The 17,849-nt window shown below is 35.9% G+C and overlaps 1 protein-coding gene across 4 annotated transcripts in view; it reads right to left on the reverse strand.

Annotated features, from left to right (window-relative positions):
• Positions 1-16,209, reverse strand: part of LOC134850757 (protein O-mannosyl-transferase TMTC3-like) — a 53,568-nt gene extending 37,359 nt beyond the window's left edge. For 3 of the 4 annotated variants that reach the window (XM_063866621.1, XM_063866622.1, XM_063866619.1), the window contains exons 1-7: positions 16,029-16,209; positions 14,731-15,009; positions 12,188-12,341; positions 9,718-9,848; positions 7,454-7,776; positions 5,511-5,796; positions 5,055-5,365 (exon numbers count right to left, since the gene is read on the reverse strand). In XM_063866621.1, the coding sequence (XP_063722691.1) occupies positions 5,055-5,365; positions 5,511-5,796; positions 7,454-7,776; positions 9,718-9,848; positions 12,188-12,341; positions 14,731-15,009; positions 16,029-16,205 (1,661 nt within the window). In that variant the 5' untranslated portion in view covers positions 16,206-16,209. Of the gene's footprint in view, positions 1-5,054; positions 5,366-5,510; positions 5,797-7,453; positions 7,777-9,717; positions 9,849-12,187; positions 12,342-14,730; positions 15,010-16,028 lie in introns of those variants that run through there. The other variant, XM_063866623.1, reaches the window with a different exon arrangement.
• Positions 16,210-17,849: the final 1,640 nt, after the last annotated feature.

The following is a 17,849-nucleotide window of genomic DNA, read 5'->3' on the forward strand; positions in this document are numbered from 1 at the left end:
ATTATTCCATTCGTGGAGACAGAAGGAAAACCTGCTGCTTCATAGCCCACAGACTAGTAACAAAAACCCATTCGTGGAGACAGCAGGTGAACCTGCTTCACCATGCAAATGATACTAAAAAAACTAAAACAAAATTAAACTTTTGCCGACTGTCCTTGTACAAAAACAAAAATAATTAGACTAGTAACAATATTCCATTCGCGGAGACAGCATGTACACCTGCTTCACTATGCCAACAGAAAAAAAAACTATCGAAAGTTGTATCATAGCCGACTGTCCTTGTACAAACACAAGAACAATAAGACTAGTAATAATATTCCATTCGTGGAGACAACAGGTAAACCTGCTTCACTATGTGAATGGTACTAAAAAACTATCGAAGTTGTATCAGAGTTGATTGCCCTTAAACAAATACAAAAGTAATTAGACTAGTAACAATAATGCATTCGCGAAGACAGCAATTAAACCTGCTTCACTATGCGAATGGTACTAAAAACTATCAAAGTTGTGTCATAGTCGACTGTCCTTGAACAAATACAAGAGCAATTAGACTAGTAACATTATTCCATTCGTGGAGAAAGCAGGGAAAGCTGCCCCATAGCCCACTGTCCTTACCCACAGACTTCATAGCCCACATACTAGTAACAAAAATCCATTCGTAGAGACAGCAGGTGAACCTGTTTCACTATACATGTAACTAAAAAAACTTAAAAACAATAATTAACCAATGCCGACTGTCCTTATACAAAAACAGAAAAAAATGGACTGGTACCAATATTCCATTCGCGGAGACCTGCTTCACGATAAGAGCGGAACTAAAAAACTATCGAAAATGTATCATAGCCGACTGTCCTTGTACAAAAACAAGAGTAATTAGACTAGTAACAATAATGCATTCGCGAAGACAGCAATAAAACCTGCTTCACTATGCTAATGGTACTAAAAACTATCAAAGTTGTATCATAGTCAACTGTCCTTGAACGAATACATGAGTAATTAGACTAAAAACATTATTCCATCCGTGGAGACAGCAGGAAAACCTGCTCCATAGCCCACTGTCCTTGCCCATAGACTTCATTGCCCACAGACTAGTAACAAAAATCCATTCGTAGAGACAGCAGGTGAACCTGCTTCACTATGCAAATGTTATTTAAAAAATTTGAAAACAATATTAAACCATTGCCGACTGTCCTTATACAAAAACAAAAATAATTTGACTAGTAACAATATTCCATTCGCGGAGACAAAAGGGTACACCTGTTTCACGATAAGAGCGGAACTTAAAAACTATCGAAAATGTATCATAGCCGACTGTCCTTGTACAAAAACAAGAGTAATTAGACAAGTAACAATATTCCTTTGATAGAGACAGCAGGTAAACCTGCTTCACTATGCCAATGGTACAAAAAACTATCAAAGTTGTATCATAGTCGACTGTCCTTGAACAAATACAGGAGTGATTAGACTAGTAACATTATTCCATTCGTGCAGACAGCAGTAAACCTGCTTCATAGCCCACTGTCCTTGCCGACAGACTAGTAACAATATTCCATTCGAGGAGAAGGCAAGTACACCTGCTTCACTATGCGAACGGAATTAAAAAACTATCAAAAATTGTATCATAGCCGACTGTCCTTGTACAATTACAAGAATAATGAGGCTAGTAATAAGACTCCATTCGCCGAGACAGCAGGTAAACCTGCTTCACTATGTGGATGGTACTAAAAAACTATCAAAGTTGTATCAGAGTTGGCTGTCCTTGAACAAATAAAAGAGTAATTAGACTAGCAACATTATTCCACTCAAGGATACAGCAGCAAAACCTGCTCCACAGGCCACTGTCCTTGCCCACATACTTCATAGCCCACAGACTAGTAACAAAACCCATTCGTGGAGACAGCAGGTGAACCTGCTTCACTATGCAAATGTTACTAAAAAACTAAAAACAAAACTGAACCATTGCCGACTGTCCTCATACAAAAACAAGAATAATTGGACTAAAAACAATATTCCATTCGCGGAGACAGCAAGTAGACCTGCTTCACTATGCGAACGGAACTAAAAAAACTATCAAAAATTGTATCATAGCCGAATATCCTTGTACAAATACAAGAGTAATTAGACAAGTAATAATATTCCATTCGTGGAGACAGCAGGTAAACCTGCTTCACTATGTGAATGGTACTAAAAACTATCAAAGTTGTATCAGAGTTAACTGTCTTTGAACAAATAAAAGAGTAATTAGACTAGTAACATTATTCCACTCAAGGAGACAGCAGGAAAACCTGCTTCATAGGCCACTGTCCTTGCCCACAGACTAGTAAAAAAAACCAATCGTGGAGACAGCAGGTGAACCTGCTTCACTATGCAAATGTTACTAAAAAAACTTAAAACAAAATTGAACCATTGCCGACCGTCCTTATACAAAAACAAGAATAATTAGACTAGTAACAATATTCCATTCGCCGAGACAGCAGTTAAACCTGCTTCACTATGTGGATGGTACTAAAAAACTATCAAAGTTGACTGTCCTTGAACAAATAAAAGAGTAATTAGACTAGCAACATTATTTCACTCAAGGATACAGAGGAAAACCTGCTTCATAGGCCACTGTCCTTGCCCACAGACTAGTAACAAAAACCCATTCGTGGAGACAGCAGGTGAACCTGCTTCACTATGCAAAGGTTACTAAAAAAACTAAAAACAAAATTGAACCATTGCCGACTGTCCTTATACAAAAACAAGAATAATTAGACTACTAACAATATTCCATTCGCGGAGACAGCAAGTAGACCTGCTTCACTATGCGAGCGGAACTAAAAAACTATCAAAAATTGTATCATAGCCGACTGTCCTTGTACAAATACAAGAGTAATTAGACAAGTAATAATATTCCATTCGTGGAGACAGCAGGTAAACCTGCTTCACTATGTGAATGGTACTAAAAAACTATCTAAGTTGTATCATAGTCGACTGTCCTTGTAGAGATACAAGGTTAATTATGTGTAACGAAACTTTGGTCTCAAATTACTGTTGATGCAAGTGTTTCCGCTATTGAATCGTTCACTTTGTACAGACGGCTTTAGTCCCACAGAAAATCTCATATGAATCAGAAATTGAACATTTTTAGCTCCAGTTGGTTACTATATCACAAGCTCGTGATTCTATTATCTTTATTTCCGCTTCTTTTCTTTGATGATCAAATTCTGGCTTCTAGATGTCCTCGAACACTGCAATTTCTCGACTTCAGGCACAAGATTACACCAAGCTTCTGTTGCATTATTTCGTTCTTAAGAACTATTCACGAGACTTCTTGGAATCCACATTTGAATGGATTTAAAAGTGACGTTAATACATGGAACATGCAGTTGTCCCAACTTTCAATAAGTCAGTGTCATTATTAATCACAGTCTTAGATTATTCTAGAACATTGTAGTGTAAAAAAGTTTTTTTTCAAAAAAGAACGAAACAAAATGATCCTGCCACCCTGGGCAATTATCTGATTTGTCTCTCAATTATACACAGCTATTTCATAAGCTTATCAGAGCAAATCGGCTGAAAAATCAATGAAAAAATGGATCTGAAAGCAAGGCAATGGTGCTCATGAAGACAGCGATTATAGCCAACAGACAGTTGGAAGTGTAAAAGAACGAGGAAACGTTTTTCAATTTTCGAAGAAAAAAATATCACGTTGAAGCTTTTTGAGTTTCAAATATTGTTTATGATCGGCATTTCTTCGAGAAAATATCCCATTTACAGAAAACTGAATCAATTGGCGATTTTTTATTCCGCTGGGACTTTAGGAAATAAAAGTCCATTTTTAAAACTAGAAGTCATTCAAGTTTTACCTGACCTTTTCCTTCCCTTTACTATTCGATAGTGAATTCCCTTCATTTAAACAAAGGAAATGAAGTGAACTTAAAAAAAAACTAAGTCAAACAGCGAAAAATCAATTTTGAGCGTGAACAATTTTTTCCGGAAAAAATCAATACCGATATAACTGAGAATCACTTCGTTCTTTTACAAATAAAAAATGGTTATAAACTTCAAAATCAGTTTTCATTCATTCTGAAGCATGAAGTTCTACTTCTCAAAAAGACAGAAGGAGCAATAAAATTTCAAAGTGTAAACGACAGATTAAATTTAAACAATTAAGAAACTCTTGGGAAGGGTAGATATGAGATTAACGGATCTTTTCTTAAACTACGCTTCAGCATTTAAAGTTGCTTGAAGATAAGTGAATTGATGCAAAAACACCAGGTTTGTTTGTTCAAAGAAAAGTTCTTACTGTTATTTAGCTGATAAATGATTTTTTTATTAAAAGTTTTTTTTACTATCAGACCGAAAAATATTTATTTGGATATGTTATCCGTTTTTTGAACTAAAATGTTCTAAAAATTACGTTCATTTTAAGATGGTTTAAGACCAACGTGAATAGATAGTTTGCACTATCTGTTGATCAAACAAAAGGGCTCGAAAAAGACCCGAAATGAGTACTTTTCTGACCCATTTTTTGTTCGAACTTTTGGGTCCGAATTTTAGAAACTTAATGCACACCAGTAAATCTGGCGAAAATAAGAGCATTTTTAAATAATCGTCAAGTTTCGCTTAAGTTGAACGAACTTATTTAAGAAACATTCGTTCATATTTCGAGATTAAATTTATTCGTTCGGTTAATTCGCGGCACTGCAAACAGGTTGGATAGCCTTCAATGTCTGCTCAAGCTGGTGCTCTTCAAATGTTAAACTATAAAATTTTATAGATTTTAGTAGCGCACATAGCTTGAAAACAGATTTATAACTACCTTAACATTAACAATGTATCTCTCACTTAGGAGTTACGGTACAAGCACGATAGTTGGGTCCCTAAAATTTAGATGGGTTCCCGAAGAAATTCTTTCACACTTGCTTTCTTAGGGACCCAACTATCATACATGTACCCCGGTTACTTTCAATTTGGATATTTATATGAAAAATAGGTAAAAATTTATAACCAATTTCTATAAACCAATCGATTCCGCAACTTAAAAGCTATTCGGCCAATTAAGAACTAACCAGTCGTGGTTCCTTATCGCAGTTTTTGCAAAGAAAGAACACAAGAGTAGCAGTAGACCCCCGTACACAAATCTAGACCACCATTTGCTGACATAGACAGTCGGATAATTTACAGAAGAAGCATTATTCGATGATGAAGATGATAAAAATGCGCTATTTTGGACATGTCTGAGAAGCTGTCTAAATCCTAATGCCACCAGCAGACAAAATCCGGCACTGGGTGAATATAACACTCTTTCGGCCACTACAAACCCAACTGGGAACAGGAGATTACTCGCAGGCACAAAGGGAAACACAGTTAGTGCCACGGCCTGAAGCAAGGTAAACCAGTTGTATATAGGCAAAACTATCAAAGCTTCAACGATGTTAATGGTGACAATACATGTGGTATGATTCGCATGTGCATACGATATCACTGTAGAAGCTTGCCATAACATCTATTAAGAAGATACTCACGAGTGCAGTCTGAGCCGAGAGAAGCGTGCGATGTCGAGAGTTAGGCACAGAAGTTGAGAAGGAAGGCGAGAAGCAGCGTCTGCACACGAGGACGAACGCAACCCAGAACAGAAGAGTGCAGCCGTTCCTTGGGTCCAGTGGGGAGTCAATGAGAGGAATGGTGCCCATGGACCAGTCGCAACACAGCCACCAGGGACATAGTAGCAACCAGCAGTTCACAGGTAGTAAGTAGTGCAGACTCAACTCCCTAGTAGGGGACGGAGACATTGCGGCTGGGTTGTCAAACCTGAAACTCACAAAAAAAATTGTGTTCATCTTTCAACTAGGAAAATTGTCACACGATGTCTTATTGGACATGATTGAAAGTTTTCGAAACTATGATGGCAAACGTTCCAAATTAGGATATTTCATTGCACTCATTGCATAAAGAAAAATGTAAAGTTTTTTATTCGTTTTTAATTCAAATTTTAAAAACCATAAAATTTTGTGAAAATTTTTTATAGCTAAGTTTATAATAGATTAAGATACGTCACATCTCGGCAACTAAAAGCAATTGAGTAGTCGGATTTGGATGCAAGATTTGCAACTACCGAGAGTTCTCGGACAGACCCCAACTACAGGGTTGGGAATATCAAACTTTGAAGAAAAAAAAACTCATTTTAATTTTCTGAAATTTTTTTGAAAAACCACAAAAAACGTCATATCTCGAAAACAACGATTTGAGCAGTCATATTAGAAGGAAATATTTGTAACCGCTGAGAGTACTCTGACAGCACCCAACTACAGGGTTAGGAATCTCCAATTTTGAAAAACAAAATTAATTGAAGTTTTCTGAAATTTTTTTGAAAAAATCAAAAAAAAGCTTTATATCTCGAAAACAAGGGTTTGAGCAGTCATAATTGGAGTTCAATTTTGCAACTCCTGAGAGTACTCTAACAACCCACCCAACTAAAGCTTTAGAATTTCATGAAAATTGGAAATTTATTGAAATGTTTTGAACACTTTTTGAAGAAAAAATATATCACGTTGAAACTCTTTGAATTTCAAATACTGTTTAGGACAGGCATTTTCTCGCAAAAAATATCCCGTTTAGAGAAAACTGAAATAATTGATTTTTTAAATTTATCTGCGAAAATTTACAAATCAGTTCCGAAACTGGAAGTCGATTTCGTTTTTCGGAACCTTTAAATTTTCGCTGTTTGATAGTGGAGTTTGCCTCCCTTTTAACAAAGAAGATGAACTAATATTAAAAGAAATCAAATTTCAAACTACGAAAAAGGAACTTGAACCTGAACAAATTTTAATACTTGTCCTGATTTTTTTTTCGTCACGACCTATATAACATAGCCAATCGAAGATTGGAAAAGAGTAATGAACGCAAGTAAACATTAAAAAAACACTTTCTTGAAAAAATCTGAACTTTCGATTTTCAAAGAAAAAAATAGACGCAATTTAACCTCTTTGCATTTCTAGAATAATTTATGATCGGCGCTTTTTTGATAACATGAACCCAACTAGAGAAAACTGGATCAAGAGGTTACGTTTTTATTCCGCTGGAAATCTAAAAATTAAATTCCACTTTCAAAATAGAAATCGTTCACGTTTTTTGCGCCATTTCCACATTCGTATTTGGAGAGCGCTATTTACGTCAATTTCAGCAGATGAATTTCAATTGAACTCAATAAGTGCATTCATAAATGCATCAATATGTATGAATTCACAGCTGTAATTATTAGAGACTTTTAAGACTTTTCCTGAATAAAAAATCAGTGAGACCTATATAAGAGTCTTCACTACGTTCATTACTCTTGAAAAGTCTAAACTATGTTCATCGATTCTTAAAAAAAAAAACATGACCTATATAAATTTCTACACAACATTCATTGTCATTTAAAAATTAGTTTTTAAGTTCTCAAATAACTACACGTTTCAAGCAAACTTACGCAGTGAAAGTTGGCAGCTCTCCCCCTTGGACCAGAAACAACCTGAGGAGAAGGAGAGATAGCAGAATGAGAGCCAGTAGAACCTGTCTTCCAATAAGGGCCCAAACCCACCCTCCTACACCGCCTATTAAAGTACTTCCTCTGCGTCCTTGTCCACTTCTGGAAACTTCAGCCAAACGTTTTTGTGTGCGTGTGCCTATACTAGTCGGATTGGCATTGAAGTGACTATCCGGGATCTTTTCTTTTTCTCTTCCTGGATCTCCGATGTTCTCTCTGTACACTACTAGAGGCATCAGTTCATCTAACAGCTCCCAAGCGCTTTTCTGAAACAAACAATAGCGAAGATTGCAGCTGTTAATTTGTCTCAATAAAGACCAAAATTAACACAGAGGCGAAGCTGCGCTTCGGAAACACCTGCGAGAACACGAAAAAACAGCTCTATCAAGTTAAATGCGAAAAAGTAGAAAATAGCCTCGAATTAGCAAAAACTCGGCTACGTGCAGGATTCGAATCTGCGACCTACTGCAATCAAGAGATTTTGAGTCTCACGCACTATCCACTCAGCAGGCAAGCTTAACAAACGACAAAAACTAGTCACGAATAAAGCAGATACATATGGTAACAAACTGTCGATGCGATTCAGCACCAAATACAAGAAGAGTACGTTTTTGCACTTTCACACGTGTTCTTTCACGACAAGGCATGAATGAAAAATGAAATATTAGAACGCATGAATGAAAAAAGAAATCATTTGCATAGTTTCGCGCATTTTTCACAATTTTCCGGGCTCTTTTTTGAAAGAAGCCCCATTATAACAATTGAAAGAGCAAAAACGGCTTTTTTCCTTCCTCCCTCCCCCCCCCACCTGTAGTTTTTTTCAAGTAAAATTACTGTTCCCACCAACCGATTAACAAAAAAATTGGCATGCGGACTAGGTGGAATCCCTCATGCGCGAAGGACCGAATGCGCTAAAATAGTAATTAGCCAATAAGATTTCAGTAATCTAAAACTTGGAAAGAAAGTAAACATTTCCAGGGACTGGAGTATTGATATTGGCTGAATATAAAACGGCAGAAATATGCAAAATTTTCAAATTGTCATTGAACCTTTCAAGTGTTTCGTAATGAAAAAAGCTAAATATTGCTTCATTTTAACTGAATGGCAATTGTTTCTTTTAAAAATTGACTTGCGGCTTTTCAAATTTTACCTTTCAAGGGTTTCGTAATGAAAAAAGCTAAATATTGCTTCATTTAATTCATTTTAACTGAATGGCAATTGTTTCTTTTAAAAATTGACTTTCGGCTGATTTTGTCTTCGGTCCTTGGCCCACAATTTTTTTCGCCCATTCGGTCCTTCGCGCATGAGAATAGCCCCCTGCGGACTAATCGGGCCATGACAAACATATTTGGTCTTCATAATTAACCTTGTAAAGCTACTCATTACATCATAAAATTGATGCTCATACGAGGTGGGGGGAAAGGAAAAACAGCCGCAAAAACAAACAGAAAGAGCAAAAACATACTCTTCAACAGTTAAAACATAGTTGAAGATAGGCTCGGGCAAAAGAGAAACCATAGGGGACTTCGTGGCCTCAGGTCGGGCTCTTTTTCCCTCGGGCATCTTTCAACTATGTTCTAACTACAAAAAAAACTCAATTTTGCAAATAATAATTTGGTATATAACAAACTGAGGGCATCCAAACTTTGCATGTAACAAATCGCAAAGCATAAAGCTACATTATGTTTAAATTATTCATTTCAAAAAATTGTCAGATATATTGAGTTAAAAAATTTCTGAAACCGAATTTTTATTATTGCTGTTGTTTGGAACAAATCACTTTTTCGGTTCATTTGATGAAATAAAAATGCATCAACTGTGTCAACTTATTAGTATTCGAATGTCAAAGCACATGCTATCAAAAAGATGTAAAAGTTATCCAAGTGGTACCAAATTTGCGACTTAGGTTGGAAAAAAAGGAGGTTCGTACAAATACACTAGCTTCGCAAATGTAATGAGGAAGTACGTACTAATTCGTATCTATTTTCTTTGTTTGTTGCTAAAAAGAGGACCGTCTAGTCAAAAATATGAAACGTCCTCAGAAAAATGTGCTGATATTAATACTAACGTGTATAATCAGATGTCATTACTGAAAATTCGATCAGGTTAAAAAAAAAACAATTCTTTTAATGAAATGGCTGACCGAATAAAAGTTTGATTCGAAAATTCTCATTTCAGGGAACTAACAGAGCAGTCTTAGATCGTACCTGACAGACGAAGTAGAGATCGAGAACTGAACATACAGCCACAACTGTGATGCCTGTCTCCTTGCACAGCATGCCACAGCTCAGAGACACCACAAAAGCCACTAGTGCACAACACTGCTCTCTTAAATTTCCTGCAAATAAAATGAAAACCTGGCAAGAATACTCTTATCATGGCCATTTAATGCATCTGAAGTAGCTTTTGGTGAAATGCTCCTTCCTAAGGGGCATCGAAAAATGTCACTTAAGAGCTTTAAAAACACTAGCGTGTAACGCACCTCCGGTGCTTCAAACAGAATACTTAACGTGAAAACCGCTTATATATAAAAAACGTAAAAAAAACAACGAAAGGAATGCAACCGTAATCAGAGACAGGCGAATCCAACGACGCTTTTCATCTAAAAAATTTTAAAAAAATTTCAACAATTGTTTTTAAACTAAAATGGTCAAATCTTTGAAGCTACTGGGTTTCAGAATGGCTGACAGTATACAAGTTAACTCCCCATAATTAAAAAAATTCATTGGCAAAATCACCGAATTCATGAATGAGACGCTCTTTAAACTTAGTCCTTTTTTATTTTAAAACAGCAGGATTTTTTCTTAGTTAAACTGATAAGTTTAATGGAAATTATTGAAATAGCATTAAAAAAATGTCAATTTCAACTACTTGAACAAATCGAGCAATAAAATTAGGGTGAAGGCCACCTCCGCAACTGCTGGTGGTAACCTGAATTCACCCCACCAATGCGTCGACAATTTACATTTTTTGAAAAAAAAAATTTTGGAACTTAATGTTAATTTTTTTTAAAAAAATCATGAACAATGAACCATAATTCATATCTAGGAAAGTGAAATGCGTCGAACAGTCATCTTCAGAAACCTTTGAAAAACTTCCTGAGCGTGCCTCGACAGCCTCAAATAAAAATTTTGTGAAGTTCAAACTTTGTTTAGTTTTTTTTTAAAGATTAAGTTTTGAAAAATCATAAAAAATGGCATATCTCGCAAACAAAGATTATCAAGCAGTCATAACTTGAAGAAAAGAATTGCAACCTCTGAAACTACCATGATATGAACCCACTTTAGGGTTGGGAATTAAAAACTTTTTTCACTAATAAACTTTTTTCACTTTCCATGTCTTCGTAAAGTTTTTCAAATCAAGTTTTTTTTGAAAATTTTTAAAGAACTATTGAAAAAACGTCATGTCTTGGAAACTAAAATGATTTCAGCAGTCACATTTGGAGGGATGATTTGCAATGTCTGAGAGTACCCTGACACCATAGAATTGATCCACTCACTATAGAATTGATTACTCGGTTGATATACTCAACTTTTGTCAAACTTTAATATAATTTCTTTGAAACTTTTTTTGAAACAACCATAAAACTTATTTTGAAAAAATCATAAAAAACATCATATCTCGCAAAATCAAAGTAGTTGAGCAGTCAGATTTAGAGGCAAGATTTGAAACCTATGAGAAAACCCTGACAGCACCCAATTATAAGGTTGAGAATTTCAATTTTGTGGGATTTTTTAAAGTATGTTTTATGAAAGATCACAAGAATCTTTGTATCTCGTTAACCAAAAAGATTTTGGTACTCAAAGATTTGGGAGGCCCAATATGCAATCCCTAGAGTAAGCCTGAAAGCCTACCACTTGGGTTTCTATTTTCAAACTTAAACAAGGATAGCCGGTTACTGTGCAAGTAGCACAGAATGTTCCGAACATAGGTTTTAGAAAACTACGGTTTATAAAGTTTTTTTAAACCAAATTAGTGTAGTTTTCCTGCTTGGCGTGATAAAAGGATCTGACATTTCAAAAAATAATTTTGGCATATTAGACAGCCATACTAACATAGGCAAATTGGACAAAAAAAATTGTAGAAAAATGACAAGAAAAAAAAATTTTTTCCCCAAAAATTTATGAAATTTTTGAAGTTTTTGGTTCCCAAAATGAAGCTAAAATACTCCAAAAACTAGTCTTACTTTGTTAAAATTAAGTTTTAAGGTCTTAAATTAGGCATATCTAGCTTTTAGGCCTGCTCGCTTGCTTTTTTCGCTCAAATCAAGACAAAAAATCAAAAATTTAAAAACCGGTTTTTCTCGACACTGGGAAAACTTTTTGGAAATTTTTTTATTTGGTTCAAATCACGATTAAAAGATATATCACGGCTTTAAAATGATATTCACTCAACCCAGTCCGATCATTTTTTATGGTACCTGATTTCGCGTGGAAAACAAAAAGCAAAAAAAACACACACCCGAACACAAAAGTCCTCCCCATTTTCAATGGTCGGAACAATAATACGTTGAAAAAACTTGAACATGGCGAAATAGTGCAGCCCGCATTTAAATATGTAACAGATAGAATACAATTTTCTGGAAGAAAACGTACCACCTAATTAATTTGCAATTAATCAATGTCAATGACTACCATCAAAAAACTGTCATTTGAAATATGGTTAATTTGAACTTACCCGTGGCAGTAAGTTTTTCCTTATCTGTTTTCACATCAAACTCTTTTATGATGTGTTTCTGATGAGATGAGAGGGCGTATACTGTATAAAAATGAAGGGCGGATAGTGAGGAGATGAAAGCCAGCATTTCTGCTCTGCCTACCACACCAGCAACCTAAAAACAAGCATAAAAAAACCTATGCGCAACTTGATCAAAAATTACTCAACTGGTGAAAAATCAGGAAATATTTTTTATTTCTATATAAAAAAAAGGAAAAACCAGAAGAGGATAAATGAAAAAACTTGGTCTACCAAAATTTATATTGGTTTGCCAAAATTTTCGTTTGTTTCGATAGAAGTTAATTCTAGGCAAACATGCCAGACATTTGAATATAAAGTTAGAAAAGGAACAAAAATTACGAAGAGGAATCACAGCCGACAATCTTTGAGCCGGCCGAGTCAAGACAGCATATTAGAGACAAAATTAACACATGACTCAAATCATTTACACATACCTACGAAATTATCGCTTGATTGATAATGTTGCCAAACGTAGACACGAGAGATTATAATGTCATTGTTATTGCTCTCGAGTTTGAGTTGACAATGGAAACTCTTATGACAAATAAAAAGAACGGAATGCTAGTTTATGATGTATACGCATATTAAAAATCGAGTTCTAACAGACATCTCATTTTCGTGGCGATGTGTTTTATCTAAATGCGATGGCCGTTTGGGCTGGTTCGACATTGAATTTCCTAAACGAGCCACCATTGATTTCGAAATAGCGATCAAAAATGCGTTCAATTCAATATCCAACAATGTACAAATTCGATACCGCTATTTCCATTAGGGCCAAAGCGTCTGACGTCAAAATCAGTCTACTGGGGATACAAACAACTACAAGATAGATCTAGAAATCCGCGAGCATGTCCGAATGCTGTTGAGTATCGCTTTCCTGCCAGTAAGTTACTGCTTTTGAAACACTTCAGAAGACATGCCCTAAAACAGCCTACTTAATCTTCAATTACTTTGAGGAAAATTACGTTGGTCGACTCTCGGCGGCAAATGGAACTCGTCAAAACCCCAGATTCGACGTTGACAGCTGGAGTTAACCGGGCGGCTCAGAACAAACAATGCTGTCGAAGGTTGGAATAGCAGCTTCGTTAAACTCGTGAACGGCAAGCACCTATCATTTCCCAAACTCATAGAAAAATTTTTGGAAGAACAGAAAAATTCTGAAATCTTGATCGAAAAAATGTGTGCCGGGCAAAGAGTGTCATGTTATAAAAAACCTCTATACGACAAACTTGACAAAAACTTTTCCGAATTAATTGCGGCCTACGACCCAAGTAATTTTCAGAGTTTCCTAAAAGGAAGCAGCTGCAACATAAAACTATAATTGAAAGTCAAATTATTTTCGAGTTGATATTGCGAAGCAACAAATTTCAATAAATTTTTCTAAGTTGAACTTTTTCCCCGAATTTTCAAACTTAAGCTAGCCGTTTTGAAAACGGCAAAATGATCAATATAATCACGCTTTTCCCATCCTCTTCCCTTTTGGCTCAATCGAGTCAACCCATTTCAATTTTGACCAAATTACTTAAACTTTTTGTCAGACCCGAGATTTGAACTTCAGACCTTTTGGCCATGAAACCAATGACTCCATCGCTCGGCCAAACGCGCTTTTAAATTTCAACATGTTCTTGAAAGTTTTGTCTCACTTCGACTGTTCGATGGCTAATTGGTACGCATATAAACTAATTAAAGAACGATCAAACAACATCAGAAGAACAAAGCATTAAAGATCACAAAGTCAAATCAAAGAAATTAATTTTGCAAAACAATTTCGGACAATTTTGTCTGGGACATAAATGCCTGGTACAATTTTACAAATTCGGACTATTTTATCAAGGACAAATGTCTATGCACCATTTGAGCAGACAGAAGTTGAACCGAGCAAAAATGATTTTACAAAAAAAAACTTCAATGTTTCAAGTCCCACCTGAAACTACAATGAACTACACTTGCAACAACAATGAAAAATGCACACACCGCAAAAAAATCAGTGATGTGGTAAGTAAGCCGACAATCTTTCAGCAGAAACCAACTGAAATTAAAAAAAAAATTCGGAAATATATATATTCTTAATCTTTCAAGTCCCCCTGATAATAGAATGAACAAACTTGTGCTTGCAAGCAACTGCAAATATAATGAAAACCACTTGCCCCTTGCAACCTCGGCAAGGACTCCAAGGGAATACGTGAAAAGAAGATCGAGTGAGAAAAGTTGTTGACGGGAAAAAGTTTAGTTCCCAACAACAAGATATTGCTCTCGCAGGTATAAATAACTATCAGAACTCGAAGTTCAAGTTAAACGGTTAAAATGAGGAGCTGGAACATGATATAGTAAGAAGATGAGTCCAGCAGAAGAGTCCTGTAAACAAAGTTTCAGCGGTAAAAAAAATCTGTTAGACGGTTGCAATGCATTGTGTAATGGCAAGGTTAACAAATATTTAACGGGCGGCTGTAATTGCGCTTGAGCTAAGTTCATTCGTCACTCACCGCTTCAACATGGACCGGATGAACTGCGAACAAAAGCGCGGCTGTGACTGCAACGGACTCCTCAAACCATAGTTGACCAGCTAACTTCTCTCTTCCTTTCTGTGCATGGTTATTTCTGAGATCTTTCGATGCCACCAGGAAATGAAAAAAAGCCCATGTTGCAAAAGAGTGGAGCAATGCATTTGCAAAATGGTAGCCGAAAGGTTCCAGTTCGTGCAACCAGTAATTCAGACGAAAAGTCAGCACTGTCAGTGGTCGATACGATTTGTGGCTCCTCTCCTACAGAGAAACTATTCTGCTAATCTATTAACTTATTTAAAGAGTTTAACTTTTTGAAAAACTGTTTTTTTTTTAATGTTTGAAGTATACTGAAGAGCCATTTCAATTGACAGTAATTCAATGACCCCGCTCTATATAATAAAATAATTGGCAGTTTCTTAAGTATCCCCCTTTCGGACCTTGTTAACTATTTCCCCATATGCATGTATTATTTTTGACCACCCTTTCTGTATAAAATATGCATTTCAAAAATGCAAGCAATTAATTAGGTTTTCATTTTTTACGCGTTCGTATTTGTATTACTCACTATTTCTAAAATACCTACATAGAAACTTTAATTAAATATATTTTCTGAAAATTATTTTAAGCTATTGATAATGTGGCAGCCAAAGTTGAATTTCTGAAAATCAAAATAGGGGAAGGGGGGAATAGTTAACAAGATCCATTTATTGTGTAGCTTAACTTTCAGTTATTGCAACTCCTAAGCTTTCATTGGCCTAAAGGTTATAGAAAATGACCAACAGGCTGTAAAAGGGACTTATTATTGAAAGAAATCCATTATTCGAATTTAAAATTTAAAAATATATGGCCCTAATGCTCTTTGAACTTCAAGACAAAGTTGATTCAATTAGAAAATGCATCGTAAGGTAGTTTTGATTCCTCTAGGGTTTTCATCCACTTGATATCCACTTGGTTTTCATAACATCTAACAATGGGTTTTTTTAAAATCCACTTTCGAAACTATATCTTGTACGTTTATTCGTGCTAATTCCTTGTTCGTTTTAGAGGGGCGTTTTTGTAGAGCCACATGTAATTTGCCTATTTTTAGCAGATGAATTTGAATTGAACTCAAAACGTGCATTAATACGTAATTGCATTCATAAATGCATAAATATATATGAATGCACAGATGTTTATATTAAAGCGCTTTAAGATTTTTCCTAAAAAGAACAATAAAAAATAACCTAGACCTATACAGAACTCTAAAATACGTTGATACTCTTAATAAGATCAATTACGCTTTTCATTGCTGTTCCCCAAAAATCATTGAAAAACAGATCAGTCCAGGCACTTGAGCTTCTCAGATCGTAGTTCTTTATTATTGCAGCGCTGTCGTCGAACACGAAACCACACCAGAGACTAGTAACAAAAGCCAGAAAAGCTAACAAGCTACAAACCAAATGGCTGCAGCTCATACCGAACCTAAAAATACCTAAAATTTGAACCTAAAAACTTTGAAATTGCAAGGCTTAACCTGTTAAATTTAGTGCGAACATTGACAAGGTACATCAATTGAGTATCTAGTTGCCGAACGCCACGCCGAAGAACAAAATCAAACATGATGTAGAACAATTTTGAACACGGATCTAGTTGTACTCTCATGTCGTTGATCAATGCATTCACGAACAACAAAAAAAATCATAGATTGAAAATGAAGTATATGTATATTGCTAAAACAAAATAAAATTATCAAATAACATCTAACAATGGAATAAATTAAGACATTGTTTATTGTCCAATAGATTTAAAATAATTCCACCCTATTTTGCCATAGGGTGCCACTGTACCCGTCCTTAGCCTAATTGTTGTGATAAACTTATTAAATAGATTCAGGGATATGAGCGAGGACTGAACCTGACTCTCAAACTCACAACATGCCTGCAGCCGGAAAGAAAAACCGGAAGAATACAAGCCCCCCAGTGTTCTCAGTGGTTCCGATACCCGTCTCCAGAAACCTCAACCACCAGATCCCAGTTGCTTCAACGGCATACGGATACAGAATTTAAAAGAACCGGATCACGAACTCTCATCTGACAACATGGAGTCTGATATGGCCAAAGTACGCACAATTTTAAATGATCTATGCGGAGAAGAAACTAGCGTTGCGGATCTCTACCGTACTGGGAAGAAAAAAGAAAATGTTACAAGACCAAGAACACTGATAGTCAAGCTACCGAACGACTGGCAGTACCGAAAGGTTCTGGCAAGTACACATAAGTTGAAGAACTCTTCTGACAACGTCTTTATCTCCCGTGAACTAACGAAAGTTGAACTTGAGCTAGAAAAGAGTTTGCTGAATGTGCCAGTCGGTCATATTTGGAAGTTTGACCTTGAGAGAAGCAAAAAACACTTGATTTTGGAGTGAAATTTAATTTTTCAAAATTTCGAATGGAACCTGTCATGCACGATTTTCTCGCGATAACTGAAAATCAGAAAAGAGAAATCAGAACAATTTCAGAACGATTGAGTCACACACGCGGGAAAGTTGTAAGAAAAAGCAGTAGGAAATTGCTATTCGCAATTTCCATCACTATAATAATCGAGAGTAGAGCTGTCCCATCTGTGACAGAGACGAGAGCATTCCCTCGAATTGGATTATAACGACTGGAGTATTATTCGGAACTGGACTAGAGTGAACCTTCGGTGGAAAGGTGGACAGCTTGAGTGTCCTAATGGTTCACAAGAAAACTATTGTCTAGAGTATAAACTCGTTCTCATTGTTAAAACTATAAAACATTAGACTCATTTAGTTACGTTATTTAATTCTTGAGTTAACTACCGTCTGGATTATTTCCCACTTCTCGAGCGTGCTACTATGTGAGTACAAATTTAAATTCTAGAGTGTGTTTTATGATTGTTATGTTGAGGTAAGGCGAGTTTTAGGTTGATCCATCTGAAATGGATCAAAGTTCCACTGTCTAATAAAAAAGCAACTTAACGGATTGTTCCAACCCGGTTTTTAACGGCGTTCATGTATTTTGGGTATCTAGAGACCTAAGTATGGGGACGTTTCTAATTCTAGAGTGGGGGGATATTTTAGTAGTAGCCTTTAAGCTGTA

This window comes from Symsagittifera roscoffensis, chromosome 1 (genome assembly GCF_963678635.1).
Source record: "Symsagittifera roscoffensis chromosome 1, txSymRosc1.1, whole genome shotgun sequence".
Lineage (NCBI taxonomy): Eukaryota > Metazoa > Xenacoelomorpha > Acoela > Convolutidae > Symsagittifera > Symsagittifera roscoffensis.